General features: G+C 39.3%; 7 protein-coding genes across 8 annotated transcripts; 4 read left to right on the top strand and 3 right to left on the bottom strand.

Annotated features, from left to right (window-relative positions):
- The first annotated feature begins 790 nt into the window (after positions 1 to 790).
- On the top strand, positions 791 to 4,042 carry LOC126800315 (pentatricopeptide repeat-containing protein At1g73710). 2 transcript variants are annotated; one of them, XM_050527663.1, is made up of 2 exons: positions 791 to 937; positions 1,057 to 4,042. In XM_050527663.1, exon 2 carries the CDS (start codon positions 1,189 to 1,191, stop codon positions 3,916 to 3,918), a length of 2,730 nt encoding a protein of 909 aa, XP_050383620.1. In that variant the 5' UTR covers positions 791 to 937; positions 1,057 to 1,188; the 3' UTR covers positions 3,919 to 4,042. The 2 variants fall into 2 exon arrangements, with proteins under 2 accessions (XP_050383620.1, XP_050383619.1); XM_050527662.1 differs by having other exon boundaries at positions 795 to 4,042.
- A 1,408-nt stretch (positions 4,043 to 5,450) lies between these two features.
- On the bottom strand, positions 5,451 to 7,637 carry LOC126800353 (pentatricopeptide repeat-containing protein At1g03540). Its single transcript, XM_050527706.1, has one exon. The coding sequence runs from the start codon at positions 7,543 to 7,545 to the stop codon at positions 5,521 to 5,523; it is 2,025 nt and encodes a 674-aa protein (XP_050383663.1). The 5' UTR covers positions 7,546 to 7,637; the 3' UTR covers positions 5,451 to 5,520.
- A 1,855-nt stretch (positions 7,638 to 9,492) lies between these two features.
- On the top strand, positions 9,493 to 10,161 carry LOC126797343 (uncharacterized). Its single transcript, XM_050523984.1, has one exon. It carries the CDS (start codon positions 9,493 to 9,495, stop codon positions 10,159 to 10,161), a length of 669 nt encoding a protein of 222 aa, XP_050379941.1.
- A 3,532-nt stretch (positions 10,162 to 13,693) lies between these two features.
- On the top strand, positions 13,694 to 13,959 carry LOC126800361 (uncharacterized). Its single transcript, XM_050527720.1, has one exon. It carries the CDS (start codon positions 13,751 to 13,753, stop codon positions 13,955 to 13,957), a length of 207 nt encoding a protein of 68 aa, XP_050383677.1. The 5' UTR covers positions 13,694 to 13,750; the 3' UTR covers positions 13,958 to 13,959.
- A 1,591-nt stretch (positions 13,960 to 15,550) lies between these two features.
- Positions 15,551 to 16,774, bottom strand: LOC126797342 (heat shock protein 90-5, chloroplastic-like). The gene is made up of 5 exons (XM_050523983.1): positions 16,727 to 16,774; positions 16,318 to 16,475; positions 15,928 to 15,969; positions 15,750 to 15,820; positions 15,551 to 15,603 (listed from the first exon to the last, which is right to left on the bottom strand). The coding sequence occupies exons 1-5, from the start codon at positions 16,772 to 16,774 to the stop codon at positions 15,551 to 15,553; spliced, it is 372 nt and encodes a 123-aa protein (XP_050379940.1).
- A 936-nt stretch (positions 16,775 to 17,710) lies between these two features.
- On the top strand, positions 17,711 to 20,974 carry LOC126800352 (uncharacterized). Its single transcript, XM_050527704.1, has 3 exons — positions 17,711 to 18,632; positions 19,165 to 19,242; positions 19,436 to 20,974. The coding sequence occupies exons 1-3, from the start codon at positions 17,832 to 17,834 to the stop codon at positions 20,699 to 20,701; spliced, it is 2,145 nt and encodes a 714-aa protein (XP_050383661.1). The 5' UTR covers positions 17,711 to 17,831; the 3' UTR covers positions 20,702 to 20,974.
- A 428-nt stretch (positions 20,975 to 21,402) lies between these two features.
- Positions 21,403 to 24,828, bottom strand: LOC126800359 (protein ULTRAPETALA 1). Its single transcript, XM_050527716.1, has 3 exons — positions 24,194 to 24,828; positions 22,482 to 22,806; positions 21,403 to 21,840 (listed from the first exon to the last, which is right to left on the bottom strand). The coding sequence occupies exons 1-3, from the start codon at positions 24,384 to 24,386 to the stop codon at positions 21,666 to 21,668; spliced, it is 693 nt and encodes a 230-aa protein (XP_050383673.1). The 5' UTR covers positions 24,387 to 24,828; the 3' UTR covers positions 21,403 to 21,665.

Raw genomic sequence — 24,828 nt, 5'->3', positions numbered from 1 at the left:
ATATGGATGAAGAAATTTTTACATCCTAAATTGACATATACAAATCACTCATCCCCTAGGATAATTATCATATTCAATCAAGGAAAACATGAAAAATCACTTTTATTTAATTCGTTGGGAGTTGAAACCATTCGTATTTATGCTTCTCACCGATCTGTCCTCATCAGCATACTACTTGTTGTAGTGATTTTTCCAATAGCCTCTCGTCTGCTTTGTAGCGACGAGTTATTTTTGTAGATCAGTACATGTCGGAGTTCGATTTTGACTTCGATCAGTTGTATTGTTTGGTTCATGCATGCGTTCTCTGGACTAGCTATTTCAGATTTAAATTGGTTTTCGATATCAGAATTTGCTTCACTAACAACAACACGTACTGGATGCATGTGTGGATGGACGAAATTAAAGTCGCGTAATTCTTTATATAATTATTATAAAAAGACCTAAACTAATATAAGTGGACAAAATAAACCTGAATAATAGAAAATGAGATCCCTTTGTTTTTTCTCCACACATATATCAGTCCTAAACTCCTATATATTCCATCAGCTTGAAGAGCATAGATATCAACTATTCCCATCATAACAAGAAAAAAAAATGAAACAGAATTCAGAAAAATCAGAAGAAGAGAACAAAGAGCATGAAAAAGATGCTTTTGACAATTTGACCCCTAAAGTATCCTCATTCTCGCACGCCATCCCAAGGGCATTACCGGGAAATGAAAAAACTTGCAAAATTAACAACCTCCTCCTCTGTTCTTCTCCTTGTTCCTTGTCTGTGTCTTAAACCCTAATTACTTTCAGAGCTGGGAACCCGCAAAGTCCCCAAGATTCAAACTTGAAAGGCAGGTTGAAGATGCTTCACTGCCAGAGCTACAATTCCATAGAATTACGGCAAGAAAGTCTCCACAGATCAATGCAAGGCCACACCTTTAAACCAAGTAAGCTTCAAAACCCCCAATTTAATTTCACAGCTAGGCCTGTTCTAGGGTTTAATTTCACTCACCAAAACCACACCTTAGCTAAAACCCAACTTTTCCCTCTTCCAATTTCTCAAAAGGGTAGCTGTATTTTGAATTCAAGAACCCAGAAACAGAGTTCAAGAGGGTCTAGGGTTTTGGTAGGGTTTAAGCTACAGTGTCATTTGAAAGGTTTGGTCTTGCCCACTAAGGTTTCTTTAGCTAATGGTAAGATGAAGAAGAGGTATGGAGGCGTGTTGCCTTCGATTTTGAGGTCTTTGGAGTCTGAAAATGATGTTGAAAAGGCGCTAAAGTCGTTTGGTGAGGGTCTGAGTGCGAAAGAACAGACTGTGATTCTTAAAGAACAGAGGAGCTGGGAGAGAGTTCTTTGTGTTTTTGAGTGGTTCAAGTCACAGAAAGAGTACGTGCCCAATGTGATTCACTACAATGTGGTGCTTCGGGTGCTCGGTAGAGCTCAGAGATGGGATGAGTTGAGGCTGTGCTGGATTGAAATGGCGAAAAAGGGTGTGTTGCCTACTAATAATACGTATTCGATGCTTGTTGATGTGTATGGGAAAGCAGGACTAGTGAAGGAGGCGCTGTTGTGGATTAAGCACATGAAACTACGGGGGCTTTTCCCCGATGAGGTTACAATGAATACGGTTGTTCGGGCGTTGAAGAATGCAGAAGAGTTTGAGAGGGCGGATAAATTTTATAAGGACTGGTGTACGGGGCAGATTGAGCTCGATGATCTTGACTTGGATTCTATGGGTGATTCTGTGGTTGGTTCTGTCTCGGAGCCTATTAGTTTTAAGCATTTTTTGTCCACTGAGCTTTTTAAGACTGGTGGTAGAGTTCCTACTTCAAAAATTATGGCCTCAATGGATGCAGAGAACTCTATTAAAAAACCACGGCTTACATCTACATATAATAATTTGATTGATTTGTATGGAAAGGCAGGGCGCCTGAATGATGCGGCTAATGTGTTTGGAGATATGATGAAGTCTGGAGTGGCAATGGATGTTATTACTTTCAATACTATGATCTTTACTTGTGGAAGTCATGGGCATTTGTTGGAGGCAGAAGCTTTACTTAATAAGATGGAAGAAAGAGGAATATCTCCTGATACAAGAACTTATAACATTTTCCTTTCCCTTTATGCTGATGTGGGGAATATTGATGCTGCTCTGGATTGCTACAAGAAGATAAGGGAGGTTGGTCTTTACCCAGATATCGTATCTCACAGAACTATTCTTCATGTATTATGTGAGAGAAACATGGTCAGAGATGTAGAGATAGTTATTAAGGATATGGAGAAAACTGGTGTCTCTATCAATGAGCATTCTCTTCCTGGCATCATCAAGATGTATATTAATGAAGGATGTCTTGATCAGGCAAAGTTACTTTATGAGAAATGTCAGTCAAACCGTGTGATTTCATCAAAGACGTGTGCGGCAATTATAGATGCTTATGCTGATAAGGGACTTTGGACTGAAGCCGAGGTTATTTTCTACAGGAAGGGAGACTTGGTTGGACAAATGAAGGATATTGTGGAATATAATGTTATGATCAAAGCTTATGGTAAGGCAAAGCTTTATGATAAAGCTTTCTCTCTCTTCAGGGGCATGAAAAACCATGGGACTTGGCCTGATGAGTGCACTTACAACTCTCTCATCCAAATGTTCTCAGGAGGTGATTTAGTGGACCAAGCAAGGGATCTTCTAACAGAAATGCAGGAAACTGGTCTGAAGCCGCAATCTCTTACTTTTTCTGCTCTTATTGCCAGCTATGCTCGCCTCGGCCAGCTCTCGGATGCAGTTAACGTATACCAAGACTTGTTAAAATCGGGAACAAAGCCAAATGAGTTTGTATACGGTTCTTTAATTAATGGATTTGCAGAAATTGGTAGAGTTGAAGAAGCACTGAAGTATTTTCACTACATGGAAGAATCAGGGATATCTGCAAATCAAATAGTTCTGACATCTCTGATAAAGGCGTATGGTAAGGTGGGGAGCTGTGATGGGGCAGTAGCGTTGTATGAGAGGTTGAAATGTTTTGATGGTGGCCCCGATGTTGTTGCATCTAACAGTATGATAAATTTGTATGCAGATCTTGGGATGGTATCTGAAGCCAAATTGATTTTTGAAAATATGAGGGCCAAGGGTTGGGCTGATGAGATAGCATTTGCAACCATGATGTATCTTTATAAGAGCATGGGCATGCTTGATGAAGCCATTGATGTAGCAGAAGAAATGAAAGAATCAGGTTTAATAAAGGATTGCGCTTCATTCAACAAGGTGATGTCATGCTATGCCATTAACGGGCAGCTGCGTGAATGTGGTGAATTATTGCACGAGATGGTAACTCGGAAACTGTTGCTTGACAGTAGGACTTGTAATGTATTGTTAACTGTATTGAGAAAAGGAGGGATTCCCATTGAAGCTGTAACGCAGCTTGAGTCATCTTATCAGGAAGGGAAACCTTACTCTAGACAAGCTATCATCACCTCTATGTTCTCTCTGGTTGGTATGCATGGTTTGGCGCTCGAGTCCTGTGAAACATTCACAAAAGCTGACATAAATCTTGATTCTGCTCTCTACAACGTTGCGATTTATGCTTATGGGGCAGCTGGCGAGATTGACAAGGCTTTGAACATATTCATGAGAATGCAGGATGACGGTGTGGAACCAGACCTTGTGACGCATATAAATCTAGTAGCCTGCTATGGAAAAGCAGGTATGGTTGAAGGAGTGAAGCGAATTTACAGCCAGCTGAAATATGAAGAGATAGAACCTAATCCATCCTTGTTCAGAGCTGTTATAGATGCCTATACAGATGCCAATAGGCATGACCTTGCCAACTTGGTTAAGCAAGACAGGAAATATGCTTTTGACTCGGAACATCAGGTACATTCGGAAACTAGAGTCGAGTTTGATGACACTGCCTCAGAGCTTGAAGATTGATGATATTTAAAGCGATAAACTTCCAACGATGTCACTGTACAGAAACAAGCATTGCATGATGCATAGTACTGTATGTAAGGAAACAGCTGAATGGAGATTGTATAGAAATTAACTCTTTTTTTTTTTTTTGTGTGTTGGAACATGCATTGTATTCCACATTTGTACATTATAATTTATAACATGCCAACGCTGAACGCAACTTATTTAGTTTCTGCCAAATCACAAAATGTTACACCAAGACTTCTGAAAATTAAGACTCTTAAGGAAATGTTGCATTATATAAACAATATTGGTAGTTAATCAACTGAACCATGCATCTGTCTTTGGAGCTTGTTCTTCGGGAATAGTTTCTCCATTACTTAAAGTGTATGTTTTTCTAATAGAATAAGCAATTGTGTACCGTAGTTTTATCTAGTGTTTCCAGTTGCTGCACTCAAACAGATTGCTTTTCTGCTGCGAGATTGTCAAGTTTGATGATATGCAATCCCATCATTAACAGGTAAGAAAGTAGAGAACAGTTACATGTGTGATCAACTAAACAATACTAGCTAGCTAATAGTATACCAAGAACTGGTATTTGCCGGTGTCATGCAGTGGAGCAACCTTTGGATGGCCATTTTTATACATGGTGACTATATTGGCCTCCTTAGATTTCTTCAGCTTCTTCTTTGCGAGCTTCTCTTTCTTACATTTTACACAATCCTTTTTTGGAATATTATAGACTGTATGTTCCTTGTGTAGGATTCTAGTAGGCGCATTTGGTGGAGCATTAGGATACTTTAATTGCCTCACACCATGAAACTCACAGAACTCATTACTATTGCTATCATCTTTATCTTCTGAATCGCTACCAGAAGCTACTTCGTCATATAAATTAAATTTCTGCAGCCGCGACGGGAGGAAGTCGTCATTGAAGCCTTCACCATCTACCAGATGAAGCTTCTTCTCCGACCCTTTCTTGCCAGGAAGAGAATTATTTGACATGCTTTGTGCTTGTATTGTTCAAACGAGATTGGAGTAGAGAATGAAGAAAATGAATTGTGAACTTGTGGTTATGGGTATGGAAAGCGTGCACTACCTACGTATGTTTATATAGAGCGAGCTGGAGATCGACCATTTCGTTTTCCTCATAGCATACTAATACGTAATAACTATTCCACAAAGGAAAATAAGCGGCCATAAAGTATCTCTTTCCTTTTCCACGAAGGATATCAGCAAATACCAATTAAAGGAATTAAGGGCTAGTATCCTAATCCCTTGCGGAAGAGGAAAGAAGAAAACTTCATTATCAAAGGCAAAGCGTTTGCGACCCGTGTTCCATTCCAAGTTTGAATCCTCTCATAAATCATAAGGAGGTTGAGGAACGTAAATTATCAAAGGAAATTGGAAAAGTCACCACTAATTAGTCTAGACACGCTTTCCACGATAGAGCTCTCTACGGTAGGCATGGTTTGGCGTTCAAGTCCTGTAAAACTTCCACGAAAACTGTATATCAAAAAGGGCAATTGCCAGCCTCCACCTGTTTCTTGCACTGCAAGACGTCAAATATCTACATAGGACATGAGGCAGTTCCATGGGGGATGTCGATTACTTCTGTTACAACTATACTCCAGCCTCCAACATGGGTTGATATTCGATTGTTGATTCTCTTCCGTCTATCCTTGTTTTCACAGAATGTCCCCAAACGGCATTAAAATCAATTTTTCTAGGTATGTTCACACCACCGACATGAAGACGAGACCGCCATCTACTATTGGACTCAATCCAGCTCTTAGCCGGAGTCTTCTTAACGCCTCTATCTTGCATCAGCTTGGCAATCTCCATGGCATCATCCCATCTGCCTACTGATCTGTATACATTAGCTAGTAGAACATAACTCAGATGGTAGTCAGGTTCCAGTTCTATCATTTTTTTGGCTATGCGCTCTGCAGTAGCAGAGTTCGTACTGGTTGTGCTAGCACCTAGAAGAACTGCCCAAAGGGAAGAATCATTTCTACAATCTGCACTCTCTATCAAGTTCTCTGCTTCTTCCAGTAGCCCAGCACGGCCCAGGAGATCAACCATGCAGCAATAATGTTCAATCCCAGGTTTTATCCCATAGTTCTTCGTCATCAAGCTAAAGTTCTTTCGCCCTTGATCAACTAGACCCGCATGACTACAAGCAAACAGAACCCCAATAAAGCTGATATAGTCGGGCTTCATTCCCTCCTTAATCATCTCATCAAATACCTTAAGAGCTTCTTCACCTTGCCCATTTTGAGCAAACCCACATATCATCGAGTTCCATGTAATCAAATTCCTAACCAGCATCTGCGCGAAAACGCTACGCGCAAAATCTATGCAACCACATTTCGCATAAAGATTAACTAGAGCCGACTCAACAATCACATCTCTCCAACCACACCTTCTCACGTACTGGCAGTGAACCTCTTTCCCATGCTGCACAGCCGCCAAACCCGCACACGCACGAAGGACAGTTCCAAAGCAATACAGATCAGCCTCTTCCATTTCCCTAAAATTCTTAATCACAGCCTCAAACTCCCCAGCTTGACAGTACACCCCAAGCAACGCAGACCACGAAACAGAATTCTTCACCGGCATCCCATCAAAAACCCTTCTCGAATCATCCACCCTCCCACATTTCCCATACATATCCACCAAACTACTCTCCACAACCACATTTCCCCTAAGCCCATACGCGACCACCTTCGCGTGCATTTCTCGGCCCTGCCTCACCCTCCCCAAATTCGCACAAGCAGTCAACACAGTCCCGAACGTAAACCCATCCGGAAACAACCCACCACACCTCTGCATCGAGTAAAAATAATGCAAAGCTTCACTAAACAAATCGTTCCTCGTAAGCGCAGATATAACCGACGTCCAACAGATGGCCCCTGGCTCAGGCATTTCATCGAACACGTCTCGAGCTTGCCCCGGCCTGAAATTTCTACCGTACATGTCAATCAAGGCGGTACCAATAACCTGATTGGACTCGAACCCACGGCTCACGACAACGCCATGCAAGCACCGACCGAGCCTCAAGTAGCCGAGCTGAGAACACGCCTTGACAACCGCGGACACAGTGAAGTGATTCGGCTCAATTCCCAGACTCACCATCTCCCAAAACAATCCAACGGCGTCAGCGGGATTCCCGGCGCGAACGTAGCCTGTGATCATGGACGTCCACGAGATCACGTCTTTGAAATACAGAGCATCGAAGACTTTGCGGGTTTGGGACATGTTGGGGATGAGTTTGAAGTAGAGAGATAGTAGGCTGTTGCCGACGAAGCGGTCGGTTTCGAGGCCGGACTTGATGACGTGGGAGTGGAGTTGGAGGCCATGGATGAGTGAGACGGCTTTGGTGCTTGTTTGGAGGAGTGAGGCGTAGACGAGTGGTTTGAGGGTGATGTGAGAGGGGTTTGTGGAGTTAAGGAGGGCAATTGCGTCGAGGAGGGAGCCGGATTTGCAGAGGAGGAGGATTTGGGATTGTGGGGGAGGTGGGTTTTTGGGTTTGTGGATATTTGAGGAGGAGGTGAGAGAGGTGCAATGGCGCCTCAAGAAGAAGAAGAGCTTCATGAAAGTGGGGACGTTCGGGTTTGAATCAGAAGAGGCGCTCTTTAGTTGCATGTTTTAGGAATAGCTGCGCGTAAGAGCAAATCCACCCATTGGTGAAGGCTTATGAAGCGCGGACATGGCACCAGAGTCATATATTGCGTGTCGGATACGGATACGGACACGCAGTAATACGCTTGGACACGCGAACTGATATTCAGACACGCGGCTTGGACACCCGAATCAGTATTTGGACACGATCATGTCCTTTAAGTGGACATGTAATTTAGCACAAGCAATTAGGATTCAAGAGCAAGAACCCAGACGCAAAACTTGAAGATCTTACCGAATTAAGCAAAACCCAACTGGTGAGTGATTGGTTTTCTGGGTTTTTGTGATTTTGGGGCTTAATCAATGTACTGGAGAGTTTGGAGCCGACGTTGTAGAGGTTTGAATATGATGAGGTAATGATTGGAGTTGCATCTAGCAGAAGGATTTGAGTTGAGCTCGATCAGACTCATAGAACTCCAGAATGAGCAGAGCACCATTGAGAGACAACGATGACAGTCGTTCCTGGCTAGGTAGACCTTAGTAGAGTCTCTGATCAGTAGAGTAAAGTGGGAGAAAGATAGAGAAAGATTTGAGAAAATTAAGTTAGGATTTGGTTGGGGTGGGGAGCTGGACGTGGCACACTATCAACATATACTACATGTGTTTAATTTATTTTATTTATTTGAATAGATATATCTATTTATTTATGTATTAATACACAAATTTATTTAAGAATACATGTATCAATTTAAGAAAAACAATATAACATGTTTTAATTTTTTTAAGGTATAAAATATGTATAAATATATATTTAATTAACGTGTCCATAACGTGTCCGTATCAAAAAAAAAATTATATACCGTATCAACATATCGAATCGTGTCCGTGTCCGTATAACAAAACTGAAGGCTAATTGCTGATTTGCCAATTTAGTTGGTACTGCTAATTTACTATTCATGTAGAATTGGCAATTGCCTTATCTTTATCAATGCACTACTTGAAGGCAATTTGCATGCTAATCCACATTTACATTAAACTTAATTCACATTTCAATTTGAATAAATGACAAAGTTTAAAAATTAATTAATAGTATTATTATTTATACAATTTTATGGTTTTTTTATAAACATATAACAAAATATTGTAAAAAATTAAAAAATATTTAATTATGATATGATATTCACCCAATCTTCATCTTACACGTGTTAACTTCAAATATTGTTATCTTCTAAAAATATATATATAATTTCTGATAAGATTATCAACCAATATTTACGAGACACGTGTACTTATCTGAAACTTTTCATCTTCAAAATTGTTGATAAATAAGCTTCCAGAATTTAGTCTCTACCCACACATTCTTATCATTCTATACATTCACATCTTCTGAATCTTATCACTCATCTCATTTCTTTTGTTCTTTTTTTTCCATGGAGGAACTGAACATGTGGGTGCAAGAAAAAGAGCGTGAAAAATATGGAAGATTTCGAGTAGATTCAAGCTACAAACTCTCAAGCGGCTGCAATAGTGGCACAATATCAACTATCCATAACACCTAGAGGGCGTGGATCGCGACTTGGGCGTGCACCAAACGTCGAGAGATATAGAGAAGCCCGGGGTCATTTTCTCCTACAAGATTATTTTATTGAACGTCCAGTTTACGACGAAACAAGCTTTCGAAGGCGATACAGAATGCAAAGACATTTATTCCAACACATAATAGAGGATCTTTGTAACCACGACAGTTTTTGGAGGCAAAAAGCAGATGCCACTGGAAAATTGGGACTACTTCCTGAACAAAAAATGATTATTGCCTTGAGAATGCTTGCATATGGCGCAGCTGCTAATCAATGTGATGAAATCACTAGGATGGGGACTTCTACAACGCTCAAGTGTCTGAAATTTTTTTCCAAACAAATCGATTTTATATATAGGCTTCTCAATAGAGGACATCACTGCGGATTTCCAGGCATGATTGGAAGCATCGATTGTATGCATTGGGAGTGGAAAAATTGTCCAATCGCTTGGGCTGGAGCTTTCTCGGGTCAGAAGGGTAGACCAACTATTATTCTAGAAGCAGTGGCATCTTACGACACACACATATGGCACGCTTTCTTCAGAACTCCGGGAGCTCAAAATGACCTGAACGTTCTTGGTGCGTCTAATGTGTTCGAGCGGGTCATAGGTGGAACTGCTCCTATGGTCCAGTTTGAAGTCAACAACAAAAGGTACACCAATGGTTACTACCTTGCTGATGGAATATACCTGAGGTGGTCGACTTTTGTTAAAACAATATCGAACCCCAGAACAGATGAAGATAAACACTTTTCCAAAAAACAAGAGGCTTATCGAAAAGATGTGGAGCGGTATTTTGGAATTCTCCAATCTCGATGGGCTATGTTGCGTCATGGTGCTAGGTTGTTTAAACTAGAAGATCTTCGATTCATCATGATAAGTTGTATCATTTTGCATAATATGATTGTGCATGATGAGTTTGTTGAGGAAGAATTTGTGGAGTCTGAAGAAGAAGATCTAATGAATCCATCAATAGCTACTATCTACGATAGACCTGTGGATCCTGAAACTGGAGAACCCATTCCTTTCAAACCAGCCGAGACAAATGGACAAAATCTTAAGTAGAGTCTGCCTACCTCCACAAGTGCCTACAAGATGATTTAGTGATGCATAATGGAACATGGATGGTAACTGAGTATGAACCATTACATTTGGTAAATTAGATTTAAATAAATTATGGTTTGTGATTTTAATTAATGTATTTCATGTTGTGTGCTGTAATAATATGTATGTTTGAAATTTATGTAATCTTAAATTATGCTTATTTATGTTAAGAATAAAATGTGGTTTTTATTGTTACTTTTTGTACTAATGTATTAAAAAACACAAAAAAATTATTTCATAAAATTAAAATTACATAAGGGAATTTCAAATTAAGTTACATAATCTCCTAAACAACAATTTATTATCGAAAATAAAACTGATCAAACTCAGGTGTGTAGTCACCGTTGCTATTACCATCGAATAATGTTTTGGCTAATATATCACTTTTCTTCTTTTTCCACCAAGCCTTTGATTGTGGAGTCATGAAATTAGTATACATAGCCATTACTTTTGCATCTTTTTTTGCCTCTTCAAATGCCAATATTTTTCTTGTATGAGCAGCTATTTCTTCATTTCTTTTCCTCATTAATTCAACAGAAGCTTGATTTGATTCCGCCATGGCTTGAATAACAAGAGCCATACTTTCTGTTGTATCTTGTACTTTCTTTCCTTTCCTCATTGCTTATTTGGCTCTCTTTTGTCCAATTGACTTTGGGATCGAGCTTGAAGGTGTCTCCAAAACTATATCATCTTCCGAGTCAATTAAAGAGTCATTTTCGGAGGCATTAGGTGTTGAATAAAACTCCATAGGTTGAGGATTAAATGGTGGATCAATAAAATAAGGATGATGTTTAACTTTGTCCCAACATTCCCATTTATTAAATTTTTTGGGATGATTTTTCATGTAGTTCGAATGAACTTGATTCATCTATAACAACGAGAATAATAAAGCAATCAATATCTACCAATACAATTAAGATATTTATAGGTATAATTTAAGAACATAAATAATAATGTAACAACCAACTAATAAATAATAATGTAAAAACTAATATTATTGGGAAAAATATATGTACCTCATCCATCATATTGGTGCCGCTAGTTATATTATTACGGGCTTTAATTTGTGCATTATGTCAATCTCTCAGCAACTTTTTCAACGTCCAAAATTGAGATTGCATGGCGAGTGGACCTCGATTTGTCGGTGGACCTTGCCCATGCTTGACATAATCGGCATGAACTTTTTTCCATAACTTTGTGGAGCTTATGCATTTGCCGGTGATCGGACATACAGTTACACGCGCCCATGAATCACATAATTGCATTCTCTCCTCTTCTTGCCAAGTGGAATTAGACTCTCCCATGATTTGATGAGTCTAACAAGAAATAAAAAGTAAATTGAAGAAGAAGATGAGGAAGAAGATAATTTTGCTGTGAGAAATGATGAAATGAAGTTAGGTATTTATAGAGGTTTAAAAAGAAAATTTTGAAATTTTTGACGGAAGAAATTTTTAACCATTGGTGTCAAATTATAGCCTTTGGATCTTAATCAATGGTTGCAATTAAGTTGTCGTTAGTCATATTATTTCCATCTGTTGCAGGCCACATAGTGAGCCCCACCAAATCAGTCGACCAAAATAATTGTTAAAAATCAGCAACTCAATTAGCTATGTCAATTACTGTTTGATGGTCCCCACTAATTGCACCAGCTGATTTCTATCATGTGCATTGATAAAATGCCAATTTTAAGGTGGGGCCCATGAATTAGCAATTATATTCAGTCACAGGTGCATTTGCTCTAAGATAGTAAATTAGGTGGTTCTTTATTGTAATTTTATTATGGTGATATATATTTTTTTTTCTCAAAAAATAATAATAATCTATGTTGTTAGGCCCAAAAGAACTTATATGCCAATTTGAATGTTGCGTTGTCACGTCATTTAATATTGTCATGTAGATTTTCAATGACATATACATGTAATAGCAGTGGCAGATCCAGAAACGTTTGTCAGCCATAGCAAAAAAAATTAAGATGAACATATATAATGAATTTTCATGACCATGATTTTCAAATCTAGACAAAAACTGAAGATGGACATTTGCCTAAGATAAATCCTGAGAGAAAAATAATTTGGTGAGAACAAGAGTTCTAACAATTGAATTTGTGATTTTAGATGATTTGGCAATAGGCAAGACAGAGAGTGGAGAGTTAGGTCTTTTTTTTTTAAATGAGGAGTTGAGTCTTTGTCAATTGATATAGAGGCAGCAACATAATCAACTAGATTAGTTCATTATCCTTGGCCCGCAAATCTTCTTCTCTTTTTTCTATATTAATGAAACAACATCATTATTTGGCTTTCATGCATTAAGTATTAATAAAAATTCCAAAACACTATCATTTTGACTGTAACTCAGAGAAAAAAAAAGGGAAAGAAAGCAGAGGCTGAAACTTGCCCATAATTTTGTAAAATATGCCCATTTTACATGATTTTTCGCTTGTAAAGCTTTATACTCCATAGCAAAGGTCAAAGTCCCAGGCAAGTCCCTAGCCTGGCCTATGAATGGATCCGCCCATGTGTAATAGTGTCCTATAATGCGATGCATATGGTACCTACAAATTGAAAATTGTGGTTCACGCAATCACGCAGAATGTTAGAATGTATAATGACTACTTTTTGCATCATAATTCAGTTCTGTTATAGGAATATATACTTTATGTGTACTACCAAAAGTAATTGTGATACTCTCATTTCGATTGCCAGAGGATGGTAGGTTGGATCGGCGAGTTTTAACTTTGGCCTAGATTTATCCATTGCTAAGGTCCTGAATTTTATCTTTCTTTGATATTATTTAAAAGTATAGGGGGTGAACTGATTAAAATATAAATTTAAGGGGTGAACTGATTAAAATATAAGTTTAAGGGGTGAACTGATTTTATGTGTAAAATTTAGGGAATAAACTGAAATTAACTCCTCTTTTTTTCTTTTAACTCTGAATTTATTAATTGAATTTTGATAGAGAACTGATAATGAAATGATTAGTACACATGATGTTTTCATGTTGGGACGGTTGTGTCGACTTGGGGTTGGGATTTCATCTACCAAATGTGACATATGAATCCAAACAACCAACCAAATGGTAATGCCATACTTGTTAGGATGTACCCATTTTATACCATATGCCCAAATCACATTCATTTCTTCAATCTTTCTTCCATACAAGAGCCGACCTTTTTCGCCGCCCACCGTTAAACTTCATGCATGATCCTCCAAACTCAACAAGGACCTACCAACTGCCACCCACATTCACTCCAACAGAAACCCAGCCAGCACCACCCTATTTATCACCGATTCATTCTTCTCCCTCCATCCCTCACCACGTGTACGGTCAAAGAACGAGATCTGTTCCAATTGGCAACAACGTCCAGGTCTCAACCCTAAACCTCGACCAACTCCATCCATCTACCATTCTTATATATTGTTTCATTTCCTTACTTCTCAAACATCTCAGCTCTATCAACTCTGCTCATATCGATCCTCACACCTCCACAAGACCCAAACCTCTCGCATTTTACTACAGAGAAGTTTAACTCAGCTAATAGCTATCAAGCATGGTGGTCTTTTGCTTTCTGGTGGATCAGACTAAGAAAGTGCGAGGGAGCAAGCCGGCAGCCGGAATATGCTCGCGGTGCGGTGGTGGAGCTAGCGTCGCCGATATGAAAACTGCTACCAGATTTTGTTACGTGCCGTTTTATTGGAAGTCTTGGAGAGCCATTATCTGCACTTTCTGCGGAGCAGTACTTCGATCTTACTCATAATCTTTCACCGCTTCTCCTTCTTCATTAGTTCTTCATGATCAAATTCTAAGTAATTAGTATTAATTTTCAGACTTTGTTTAATTTAGTATGCTGATTTTCTGTGTATAACGTAACTATACACCAAAGCCTCTTATTTCCATGAAGGAGCACAAAATTATGAGTTACGTTGTTCTACCATATCATATGATTACAACAGTATCGTAGAGTTTTTTATTCATGATTATTAGATTACTACTAATCCAAATGCGCTCTTATTCTGCAACGTACGTAAACATAGAAATTTTATGTGTTTATAACTAAACTGTAAAATCCAATATGGGTCAAATTGCAGACTGATCGATCGAAGAGTTCATAATTAATGATAAGAGGCATGTTTGGTTGATGTTGGTTGGGGTAAATTAAACCAAACGTGTGCTCAGCAGGCAACAGCTCATCAGGTCCAGAACGACTCTCATAAATTTGAGATAGAATACGTTTGGTACATGCAGCTCTGGTTATAAATACAATGCAAGTCAAATGCTAGAATACCCAGAAAATAGTCAAATTACTTAAAACTCATTTGTTTATTCCGATGAGTCAACTAATACTAATCGATACGATGATACTTGCTTTACGTGCTTGAAATTTGTTTTTGGTGGAGAGATTCGAGATCACGAACTTCAAATACGTATATAATCGTACTTTCTTTGTCCATAGAACAAAAAGAAATAAAACCGACGAACAAACCGAATAATAACTCGAATTCTCAACTGATCAAGATAGAATGGTGGAGACTATATTTTCGTACTTTCATTTCCTCTTCAACATAACCAGAAATAAAAATGAAAAATGAAAAATGAAAAATGAAAGTACAAATAATTAAACAACAGAATAGATGTTGGATGCTCAATCATTTTCTTTAAACATGGATTCTCTTAAATTTGAAAGTGCTAATGAATCGAAGGAACTTAGGTTGAATATTAATTCTTACAGGTAGGCAGTAGGTAACAGTTACGATCTTTAATGGTATACATCAAATGGCCTGGTATGACATGAAGCTTTAAATTTTATGTTGCTGTTTGTCTCGATCTTTCGTAGTAGCTACGATTACAGACAGCTTTTCTCATAAACAGCTCAAGAAAGCTTCGTAGCCGCTTATGAACGTGGGCTCTATAACAATGACTCGATCTGTTTCCCACTCCAAATGCAGAATTTCATCCTCCATTTATTTATGTTTTAGTTTTTCTTGTTCCAATCCTTAAAATTTGTTGGTGCATCTGCTTTATGTACTATTAGGTCTTAGGGTTGGAATTCGGTTTGATCGGTTCAGTTTTAGACTCAAACTAAAAACTGAACTTTTCAGTTAAGTTCACAATTTCTAACAACTCAAACTGAAACTGAATTAAACTGGATCAATTCAGTTTTTTTTTAATTTTCTAAAAAAATAAAACTGTATACAACAAACACAAACTGAGATTATAAATGTAAGTTCTAATAATATAAAAAATGTGAAATCTCATTGAAACTACACACATGCTAAGTCACAACAAATCTAGCTAGAATTAATCCGCATCATAGCTTTCCTCACATGCACCAGACATAGTTTCCCCACGCTCATTTTTCAGCAACCTTGTATATGAATAACATTGAATCAGAAACAATGAGACCTAAATAAACAAGCATGAATTTAGAATTAACACCAATTATTGAATCAAGCTAATAAGTTGTTTAGAAACAGAATAAATAGAAACAACATACGATATGGTAATAATCTCATTTTCTGGGTCGGGTTTGATGCAAATTTGTAGCTCACCAACATCTCCAAGCAGCCAACGCTCAGTCACACTAAAAAATCTCAACTTGTTCAAAGCATCACTTGCATTACTGAAACACCATAACAAAACAAACTCAGCATATAAATATATAACATAATGCACATAATAGTCTCATTCTCTGGGTCAGATTCGAATTCTATTATATATTGTACTTACCTAACCAGCTCCCTAAGGAACAGGTCCTTATGGCTGTAGAGACTGCACTATCAAATCCATTAGCTTACTAACATGCAATAAGTTCCAAAAGCCCTCAATTTTCAGTTTAAAAACCAAAATCCAATTATGAGAATGAAAACTTTAAACACTCTAAACTATTAACAAAGCAAAAGCCCCAGAACTCAGAAATCCAAACAACACCACATATCACATAAAGCTTTGAAATTTATGATGAAACCAAAACTATAAACAGTCCAACTACGAAGAAAGCCCCAAACATTAAACTCAATGCCTCCATTTTGATTACTCCATACAACACAAACACCACTAATCATCAAAAACTCTACAACCTTCATAACCCAATTGAGTAATACTCAAAAAGATCCAAACTTTAGTACATACAGAGAAAAACCATTCTCGGCTTGGTACTCGAATTCCTCGCCAGGAGCATCAACGACCTCTTTCTCAGTGACCACGACATCACATCGAACAATGACATGTCTATTATTGGTCTCAAGCCTCCATTTCAATCCACCACTAGTGAAGTCCTTCCTTTATTCTGCCAATCGATATGGAATCACATAAGCAAGTCTCAAATTAATATATAATGTAATTTTTCTTTGTAAGCCCATTAACAATTGATCAACTAAGGGAAATTGATGGGTTCCAATTTCCAAACAATTGGCAGAAATCGCAGAATCAAGGTGAAAGAGAAATAACATGTGAATCTTAGATGAAGAACGAGAGGTGAGAGGTGAAATTGGGATCTATGAGTTACAACGAGGCCAGCCTCGCTCACCGCTTCTGGATCAAGTTCCACCGCGAATTGGTTTTCTCTCTCTTCCATCCCTTCTCCCTCTGCCTTGCCTCCGGTGACCTTAAGGTCGAGTCTTAATTTCCGCACCTACATCTCCCAAGACACTCACTTTCTCAAGGCCTTTGGCCACGCGTGAGTCTTTAATCTCAGAGAGGCAAAGTAGCAAGACGAAGAGACGAAAAGAGTGTGAGTTAGGCTGTGAGAGTTTAGATTTTTTTTTCTTGGTTCCAAATATACCCAATCAAAACGACGTTGTTTTACATGTCCTCAGTAAGTTCGGTCTGGTTCAACAAATTTAGTTCGGTTGGACCACTGAACTGAAGCTGAACTGAATATTTCTTTTATTTTCTTAGTTATTTTTTTGGTTCGGTTTTTTTATTGGTTCATTTTTTTTTCAGATTCAGCTCGGTTCTCAGTTTTTCGATTCGGAAGTGCCACCCCTATTAGGTCTAGTCACGAGCATAAATGATCACATCCATGCGGTTAGCTAATGAGCAATTGGCATGAAGTTGTAACGATGTTAATTAACTACTTGTCTACTTACATCATCAAGTGTACGTGTGCTTGGTCCAAAGATGCAAGTGTTGCATGCTAGTGGCATGGAGTGATGAGATATGATATATATGGCCTTTATCTTTTGAAACATTTACGTAGTTGTAGGGGCTAAATCGAGCACAATTACTACTTATCGAAGACTATTAATTTCACCGAAAACAACGAGCGGTACTTACGTTAGATTTGTGAATGTTGTAGTGCTGTGTGAACATTTTGCGTTGTCCACCTTTAGAGTAACCCCACAAAATTGAGTAATGGCCCAAATAACTCTTGGGTTTGTCTTGTAGAGCTGCAAGATCTCAAGACCCAAAACCAAAGACTTGGAGAAACGACATCGTATAGTGCTTTATCAACGTACATTACCTAAATCTTCGCCATCTATATAAATTCACCTGAAAATGTTCGAAAACCCTAGCCAAGGGTTTAAGCACCTTAAACGGCTAAACCCCGCACCCATGGAATTTTGCTCTTCTCCTTCTTCTTCCTCACCCCAATTCCCTCTTCGGAAAACCCTAATTTCTTCCGCTCCCAAATGGTAGGGTTCACCTCTGACCCAAACCTCGATCAAGCCTCAAACCTCAAGCTTTCCAAGGACCCACCACCTGATCCCAGACCCGCCGTCGACTTGTCGTTTGTCGATTCCTTGTTGGATTTTGACTCTATTGAGAGTTGGTTTAGGGATTTTCCGAACCCAGATATGGATTGCGTGAGTGGTACTTTGAAGTCTGAAGCTGCTGAGGTTGGTAGTGGAGGCCAAAGTGTTACTGGGTCTGACCCAATTGGTTCTGTAGTGGAGAACTCTGAAGTGAGTTGTTGTATTGAGGAGGAGTTGGGGAAGGTTAGTTTGGTCGGAGACAAGGAAGAGAGTTTGGTTGTTGGTAGTGTGAACGGAGCAGTGAGTGAGGTTTTCGAGGCGAAAATCGAGGCTGTGGAGAGGAAAATGGAGAGCAAGAGTGAGAGTGAGAGTTCATCAGCAGCAGCATCGTCTTCGAGTAGTAGTAGTAGTAGTAGTAGTGAGGAGGAGGAGGAGGAGGAGGAGGAGGAGGAGGAGGAGGAGGAGAGTGAGAGTGAGGATATGGATGAGGAGAAGGAGAAGGAGGGGAGAGGGAATGTGATGGCGGAGGCGGTGAAGGAGGGCGGTGAGAAGGGTTGTGAGCTTGAAGAAGGGGAGATAAGTGGTGCGGAGCAGGAAGGTGAGGGAAGTGGGGATGAAGGTGATGAGGAGGATGAGGAGGGCGCCGAGGTTGCTTGGAGTGATGTTGATGTTTTCGATGAGGGGGATGAGGAGGAGGAAGCTATGAAAGGACCCATTCGATCTAAAAATGAGCTCGAGGTGAGGATTTTTTTTTCCTGAATTGGTTTATGACTGTGTAGTGTAGTTGAATTGTTTGATAACCAGCAGTTAGTTAAATATAGTCTCCATTCATGTTCTTGTAGTCCTAACTTGTTAGTTATGCCCTGATGAATTAACTTAACGGAGCTGAGGGGCACAATATGATTTTGGTTTAGGGAGATTGAAAGCTAGCTCAATTTTCTGGATTTTTAAAATTTGTTTCTGTAATTTGGTCTGATTTTTACAAGTATGATATTTGATTTGGGCTTGATAAAGCATTCTTTGTTTTGTCAATTCACTTGGTTAACCTTACTTGACACAAATGACTGTGAAATACTTTTTTCTGTAATCTTTTGATGTCTGAGTAATGCCATGCCTCCACATTTTTATGCTTTCAATATATTTGTTTGTCGATTTGTGTAATCTTCGTTATCTTTACACACAAGGTATATTTTGCGGTCAGTTAACTGGTTTTCTTGAGTATATATGATGTTTCATACTAGGCTGAATTTGAATTTTTTAATCTGTACAGGAACTGCCACCAGTTCCTCCAGTTAATGTCACCTTGAAACCACATCATCAAATGCTGCCTGTGGGAGTTGTTTTATCGGTAAGCCTAGAGGGATCTGAAGCAGAGTTTCTTATTGATGATTATGCTAGTTTCTTGTGTTGTAGCTGGAACTCCATCAATCAGTCGGTTTCACTGAAATCTTAGAATGTGGATGTTGAGACTTCAAAAGATGCATATATTGAACTGTGGTATTGCATTTATGTGAGTTTCATGTCAACTTCATTTTTCACAGGTTGTTGGTACCAAAATCATTGTGGAAGGGGTTGAGAAACACAACCCTCTGAACGAGGGTTCTATTCTGTGGATAACTGAAAGCAGAGCTCCGTTGGGACTGGTAGATGAAATTTTTGGACCTGTCAAAAACCCTTACTATATGGTGAGATACAATACAGAAAGCGAAATCCCTGCTGGTATACAGGTTGGAACATCAATCTCTTTTGTTCAGGAGTTTGCAGATCATGTGCTCAATAACAAAGATCTTTACAGAAAGGGTTATGATGCATCTGGTGCAAATGATGAAGAGGTATCAGATGAAGCAGAATTTTCAGATGATGAGAAGGAGGCTGAATACAAGAGATTGCAAAAATTGGCGAAGAGGGGAATGAATGACCAGAATGCCGGCAGTAAGAAAAACAACAGAAAACGAGGTAAAATTAAGACGGGGCCCTGGAAAAATGGTCAATCTTCACCCCACCAAACACCTCCTGATCAACACCACGAGCATTTCTCTTCAGCTGCACCTGCTCGTCCACATGGTCCATCTTCTTCTGCGGTCTCGCAAGCTTCAGCTAGTGGGCATGGATCAATTCCACCATTTCCAGGTGCTACACAGGCCCGTGGTATGAATGCAAATGGAGTTTGGACAGATGGAATGCCATCTCAGCCACAACAAACACCCTTCCCCAATGCATTTCCAAATAATAATATGCCATTTTTTCCACAGTTCCCACATCAGATGTCTATGCCAGGCGGAGTTTCATTCCATCAGCAGGGAAATGCATTTTTAGGGCCCATGGGTTCACCAGGGTTGATGGGTCAACATGGCTTCCACCAACCAGCATTTGGAATAGGTTTCCAGGGACAACCTATACCGGGTCAACAGTTGCATTCCCCCAGACCCATGAATGCATTCGAAATGGCTCAACAGGGTCAACTTGGCTTCAACCAAATGGCATTTGCGATGGCTCAACAGGGTCAAAGTGGGTTCAACCCGAATGTCTTTGGGGTAGGTCAACAGGGTCAGCATGGCTTCAACCCAAATGCTTTTCAGATGGCTCAGCAGGGTCAGCATGGCTTCAACCACAATACATTTGGGATAGGCTCACAGACAAACCCAAACTTAGAACAGATCATGCCACAACCTGGGAACCCGGTTTCAGGTGATGTTGATGCTCCCCAACAATTTAGTCGAAGTACATCTGCTAATCGTGGAAAAAGACCATATGGTCGAGGGGCTCGTAGGTTTGCCTGGGGAGGAAGAGGAAGGGGTTCCAGCTGAGAGTTATGGCATGCTCTGCTGCACCAAGCAACTGAAGACTACAGTTGGCTATCATTTTTGCTTTCTTCCTACCTTTTGTATTAAGGTTCTTGCTTTCAGAAATATTCTAATCAATATTCTTTGTATTTGCGAGCTTTATGTATACGGATGGAACTAGATGTTTTCATGTGTGATTTCTTGAAAATAGAACATGCTCCTCCCTATTCAACTAGGTTGAAGTTGAAAATTTTGTAGTACAATCTTGAATTTTGGCAATCAGTTTTTCGTGAGCTATCTGTGACATTTGCACTCTTGTGAAGCAAATTTTCAAGTGCCAAGCTTCAACTAATCTTCAACTTGGTTTATAAGCTACATTGCTTTTAATCATTTGTCTGACATTCATGTTCACGTTCCGACAGATACTACCCTTTCTATTACATATCTCAGTTTTAGTCTCACTTTATGGAACAAACCCAAAAATTTCTTGATTTCTTTCACTTTCTCAGATGCTGTACTCTCCTGACGAACAGTCTAGTCGAGCCAACTCGTCTATTCCCCTCCGTGGTAAACAGAAGCATTACCATTTCCTCAATTAAACCCTAACTTCACGCAATCACGCCTACTTCTGATATAAAACTTTAAAAACCCATGATACAAGCTTCCCAACTATTTATCAAATCAAGAATCTCTAATTAATTGCAAAGGAAAACGAATCAAAAATGCACCATGCACTACCCAATATAAATTATGAGATTAAATCATTAAATTAGAAAGGTCTAAATCAGTCAAGAGAACCGCATAGAATGAACTCTTAGACTGGAAGCAAGTTTAGCATATAACGATAATGTCACCGAACGAGCTGCTTCTTAATTTTCTGTCACTCTTTTCGCCCTCTTTGTTTTTCGAATGTGGAGAATTGGATAGGGGAGAACCAAGCTCAATGGGGTACATATAATAGATGAATTTTCTCAACCCAGAAGGTGACTCAAGGTTTAGCATTTCTTGTGAAGTCAGTGCAAGTTTGGCAGCTGCAATCTGAGAAACGACAAACTTCACAGCTAAAGCATACACAAGAAGTGCAGCCTTGGCATGTAGGTTTACGGCTGCAGCCTCTATAAACCCTCCGACTTGCTCTTTCTTCCTCATCATCACAAGTAATTCTGAAATACACAAACAATTTCTACATCAATTTCTACAAGTACAAGATAGAAATTTCGGACAACAAATACAAAACAAAACAGCAAACGTATAAACTGGGTGTTCTACTAAGTTCATATCTGTCACATTTATGTAATAAGGAGATATTACTAACTTGTATGGCAGCATTCAGTCCATCACATATTCAAAGTTGTCATTACTCATTAGAAGTCCATCACTGGAGAGAACTTTGAATTACAAGACCATGCATGGCCGTCTATAGATCAAAATGGGCTACCTCAACTCTAATATTTCCGGGAAGATTTCAAGTGGCCATCTTCCCATATATTCTTCCTAGCATTATTTGCAACAAACTACAGCCAAGTTTTGGTTATGGAAATTATCTATTGTCAGTATCTCATTTGTTCTAGCTTCAACCAGGAGCTTCTCATCGATCCTTTTTGCAAAATATTGGACAGGATTATACTTTCCCCTACCAATACACATGCAAACAATCCTTACCACCCCAACCAGTCAACAACAAGAAATGCTGGCATCCACCTATAATTACCAGTTCTGTATAACTCCTCACTAATTAACTAATGAAACCCCATTACAGATAAGAATTAATGAATTATATATTCAAAGTAAGATAGAAACATACTTGTCATATGGTAGATCAGAACATTTCCAGTTCACATCAGCCACAGCATCATGGTGAACCCGGCATTCTTCCTTTGTCCGGAGGCGAAACCTGCGCTCCTTGTTGCATCTAGTACAACAAACAAACTCATCACGGTGAGAAGCTCTTCCATTTTGGGATCTCTGGGAGCCATTTGCAGTCTTTGATGCCTCATTGTGGTACTTGAGTAACACTGTTTTACACAATGGAACCTTCTTCCCATTAACAATGACCCAAACATTATTTTTCCATTTCCTAGCTGTCTCTCTTCCAGAATGCTTCTCAAATAATGAGGGAGACAATGTACCTAGTCATTAAAAGAAATGTAAAGAAACAGAAGAGGGTCAAAATACAAGATTTCAATGAAACAAAACAAAAACCAGATAATAAGCATTAATCAGCAGCTCACAAGGTATAGAGTGTCTCATGACCACTTAAAGCAGTTACACAACACAAAAAGGCTTGAATCCCTACCAGTGTTATTTTGAGCATGTCAACAAAAAATCTGAACAGACTTTAAGAGACAATCTGACCTAGACCAACGTTTGGATAACGAACATATACTTTCTACTTATCTAGCCAGAGCTATAATAATAACCAATATAAAGAGATTACTCAAGAGAGAAAAAAGTTGACAGCAAGAGTTTTCAGTTTTGATCCAATTGTGTTTGGCTAAACAGCTTTCTTAATTATGGTTTCAAGGAAACTGCCTGCTTCAAATACAAACCGAACAACTCAAGCCTCAAGGTGCAAGTTGACTCACATGAGGAAAAGAAAGACCTACAAGCTCAATGCTTTGACTGCTTGCACATTCAATTCTTGACCCCAGCTCAACCCAGAATCTTTCAATATTTCTGTCACTATAGACCCTCCAATTACAACAGTGAATACAGGAGAACTGATTATGCACCATATTAAGAACTTCATGCCATATACTTCACAAGTTTTTATTTATAATAATAACAAGAGAGATCTGATCGATGGAGAGAAGACATCAAATAAAACACAAATAATTAATGTATTGCTTAATATTAGAACTCAAGTGCAGTGTTTATTTCCTTCCAAATAGCTGATGGACACAGAAGAACGGAAAAAATCCCTGATACAAAAAGTGACCGTAACACCACATAAGCCAAAGATGAAGAAGCAACTTGTTGATCGCAGAAGACCTCACATGTTTACAAAGGAAGGAGGAAAGAAGGATGGACAAGCAAACATGTAGTAATGTATGCAACAACTCCACCCTCTTACTCTGTAGACCAGAAAGAACAGAACTCGGGTATCAAAGGCCAAAACCTAAGAAACCGAGCCTAAGAGGCTCCAATCACCGCCACAATGTCAATGCAGGTTCCATTCTCAACACACACTCAAAGCAACGCTAACCAGACCACTATACACACTGATCTCACAAAACCATGAAAAAGCAAACAACTCGATCACGTTGCATTCACACATAATATCATACACTCGAACGTATAAAAACCAGAAGAAGAAAAACAATGGAACTTCTCATCAGACCAAACACCAGAAGACAGTGACGGGCAGCCACCAAAGCCACTAACGTAAAAAAAAAGTCATCAATCTCAAAAACACACACAAAGAGAGAACATGCATAAGAAGAATATCATCAAAGAAAAGCCCTTATTCCCAAAAAGGAACCAAAGATTGCAGAGAAGGGCAGAGAGAAGAAGGACCTTCCTGACAGCCAGGGGTGCATTCACATGTGATTTCCAGTTCACCATTCATGAAAACCCTAAGCCTCCCAACAGCATCACCATATCTGTGACTGGTACAGCCGCACGTGACCTCTATATGGTCCACCCCTCTCTTCACTCCGCTCATCTCCCTCAGCTCCTCCTCACTAAATATGACCACAACCTCCCCCATTGCTCTCTTAAAGATCCAAACTTGATCGGAACCCAACAAACCCACAACTGTTTCGAGCCAGAAAATCGAACCCTGGAATCAAAACTGAGATGGGGGCTGGTGGGTTTTATTGGAGGAGAGAGCAAAACAAACCCTCCTCCACAAAACGGACCAGAAAACCACAAAAGAAGGAGAAACTTGTAAATTGGGTTTAATATGCACGCATCTCCAAGGGTTGCTCCGAGAGATCTGGCTCAGAGAGAGAGAGAGAGAGAGAGAGAAAGAGATAGTGTGTGAGGTTGGTAATGGGGCTTTGAATGAAATATGAAATGAATGAGCTGGCGAGGTCGAAGCAAAACAAATGCTTTGGCTAGTTGCTATGCATGATATGACATTAGAGAGAACAGAAGAGAAGAAGGGAGAGATAAAGAAAATGGCTTTGGGGTCGGGAGCTTTTCGTTTA

The sequence above is a fragment of the Argentina anserina genome, chromosome 6 (assembly GCF_933775445.1).
Source record: "Argentina anserina chromosome 6, drPotAnse1.1, whole genome shotgun sequence".
NCBI classification, from domain to species: Eukaryota; Viridiplantae; Streptophyta; class Magnoliopsida; order Rosales; family Rosaceae; genus Argentina; species Argentina anserina.
The sequence above is the reverse complement of the archived record's forward strand: the minus strand, read 5'-3'. Positions and strand labels throughout refer to the sequence as shown.

Excerpts from the sequence above, each read along its gene's own strand:
- LOC126800359 (XM_050527716.1), bottom strand. The coding sequence starts at position 24,386 with ATGGGGGAGGTTGTGGTCATATTTAGTGAGGAGGAGCTGAGGGAGATG. Across the intron at positions 22,807-24,193 it reads CACCCCTGGCTGTCAGGAAG|GTACATTGTCTCCCTCATTA; the intron begins GTCCTTCTTCTC and ends TTTAATGACTAG. Across the intron at positions 21,841-22,481 it reads TCTGATCTACCATATGACAA|AATTACTTGTGATGATGAGG; the intron begins GTATGTTTCTAT and ends TGTGTATTTCAG.
- LOC126800361 (XM_050527720.1), top strand. The coding sequence starts at position 13,751 with ATGGTGGTCTTTTGCTTTCTGGTGGATCAGACTAAGAAAGTGCGAGGG.
- LOC126797343 (XM_050523984.1), top strand. The coding sequence starts at position 9,493 with ATGATTGGAAGCATCGATTGTATGCATTGGGAGTGGAAAAATTGTCCA.
- LOC126797342 (XM_050523983.1), bottom strand. The coding sequence starts at position 16,774 with ATGGAAGAGAGAGAAAACCAATTCGCGGTGGAACTTGATCCAGAAGCG. Across the intron at positions 16,476-16,726 it reads TGGAACTTGATCCAGAAGCG|GACTTCACTAGTGGTGGATT; the intron begins GTGAGCGAGGCT and ends GAATAAAGGAAG. Across the intron at positions 15,821-15,927 it reads TTCCTTAGGGAGCTGGTTAG|TAATGCAAGTGATGCTTTGA; the intron begins GTAAGTACAATA and ends ATGGTGTTTCAG.
- LOC126800315 (XM_050527662.1), top strand. The coding sequence starts at position 853 with ATGCTTCACTGCCAGAGCTACAATTCCATAGAATTACGGCAAGAAAGT.
- LOC126800353 (XM_050527706.1), bottom strand. The coding sequence starts at position 7,545 with ATGCAACTAAAGAGCGCCTCTTCTGATTCAAACCCGAACGTCCCCACT.
- LOC126800352 (XM_050527704.1), top strand. The coding sequence starts at position 17,832 with ATGGTAGGGTTCACCTCTGACCCAAACCTCGATCAAGCCTCAAACCTC. Across the intron at positions 18,633-19,164 it reads GATCTAAAAATGAGCTCGAG|GAACTGCCACCAGTTCCTCC; the intron begins GTGAGGATTTTT and ends TAATCTGTACAG. Across the intron at positions 19,243-19,435 it reads CTGTGGGAGTTGTTTTATCG|GTTGTTGGTACCAAAATCAT; the intron begins GTAAGCCTAGAG and ends CATTTTTCACAG.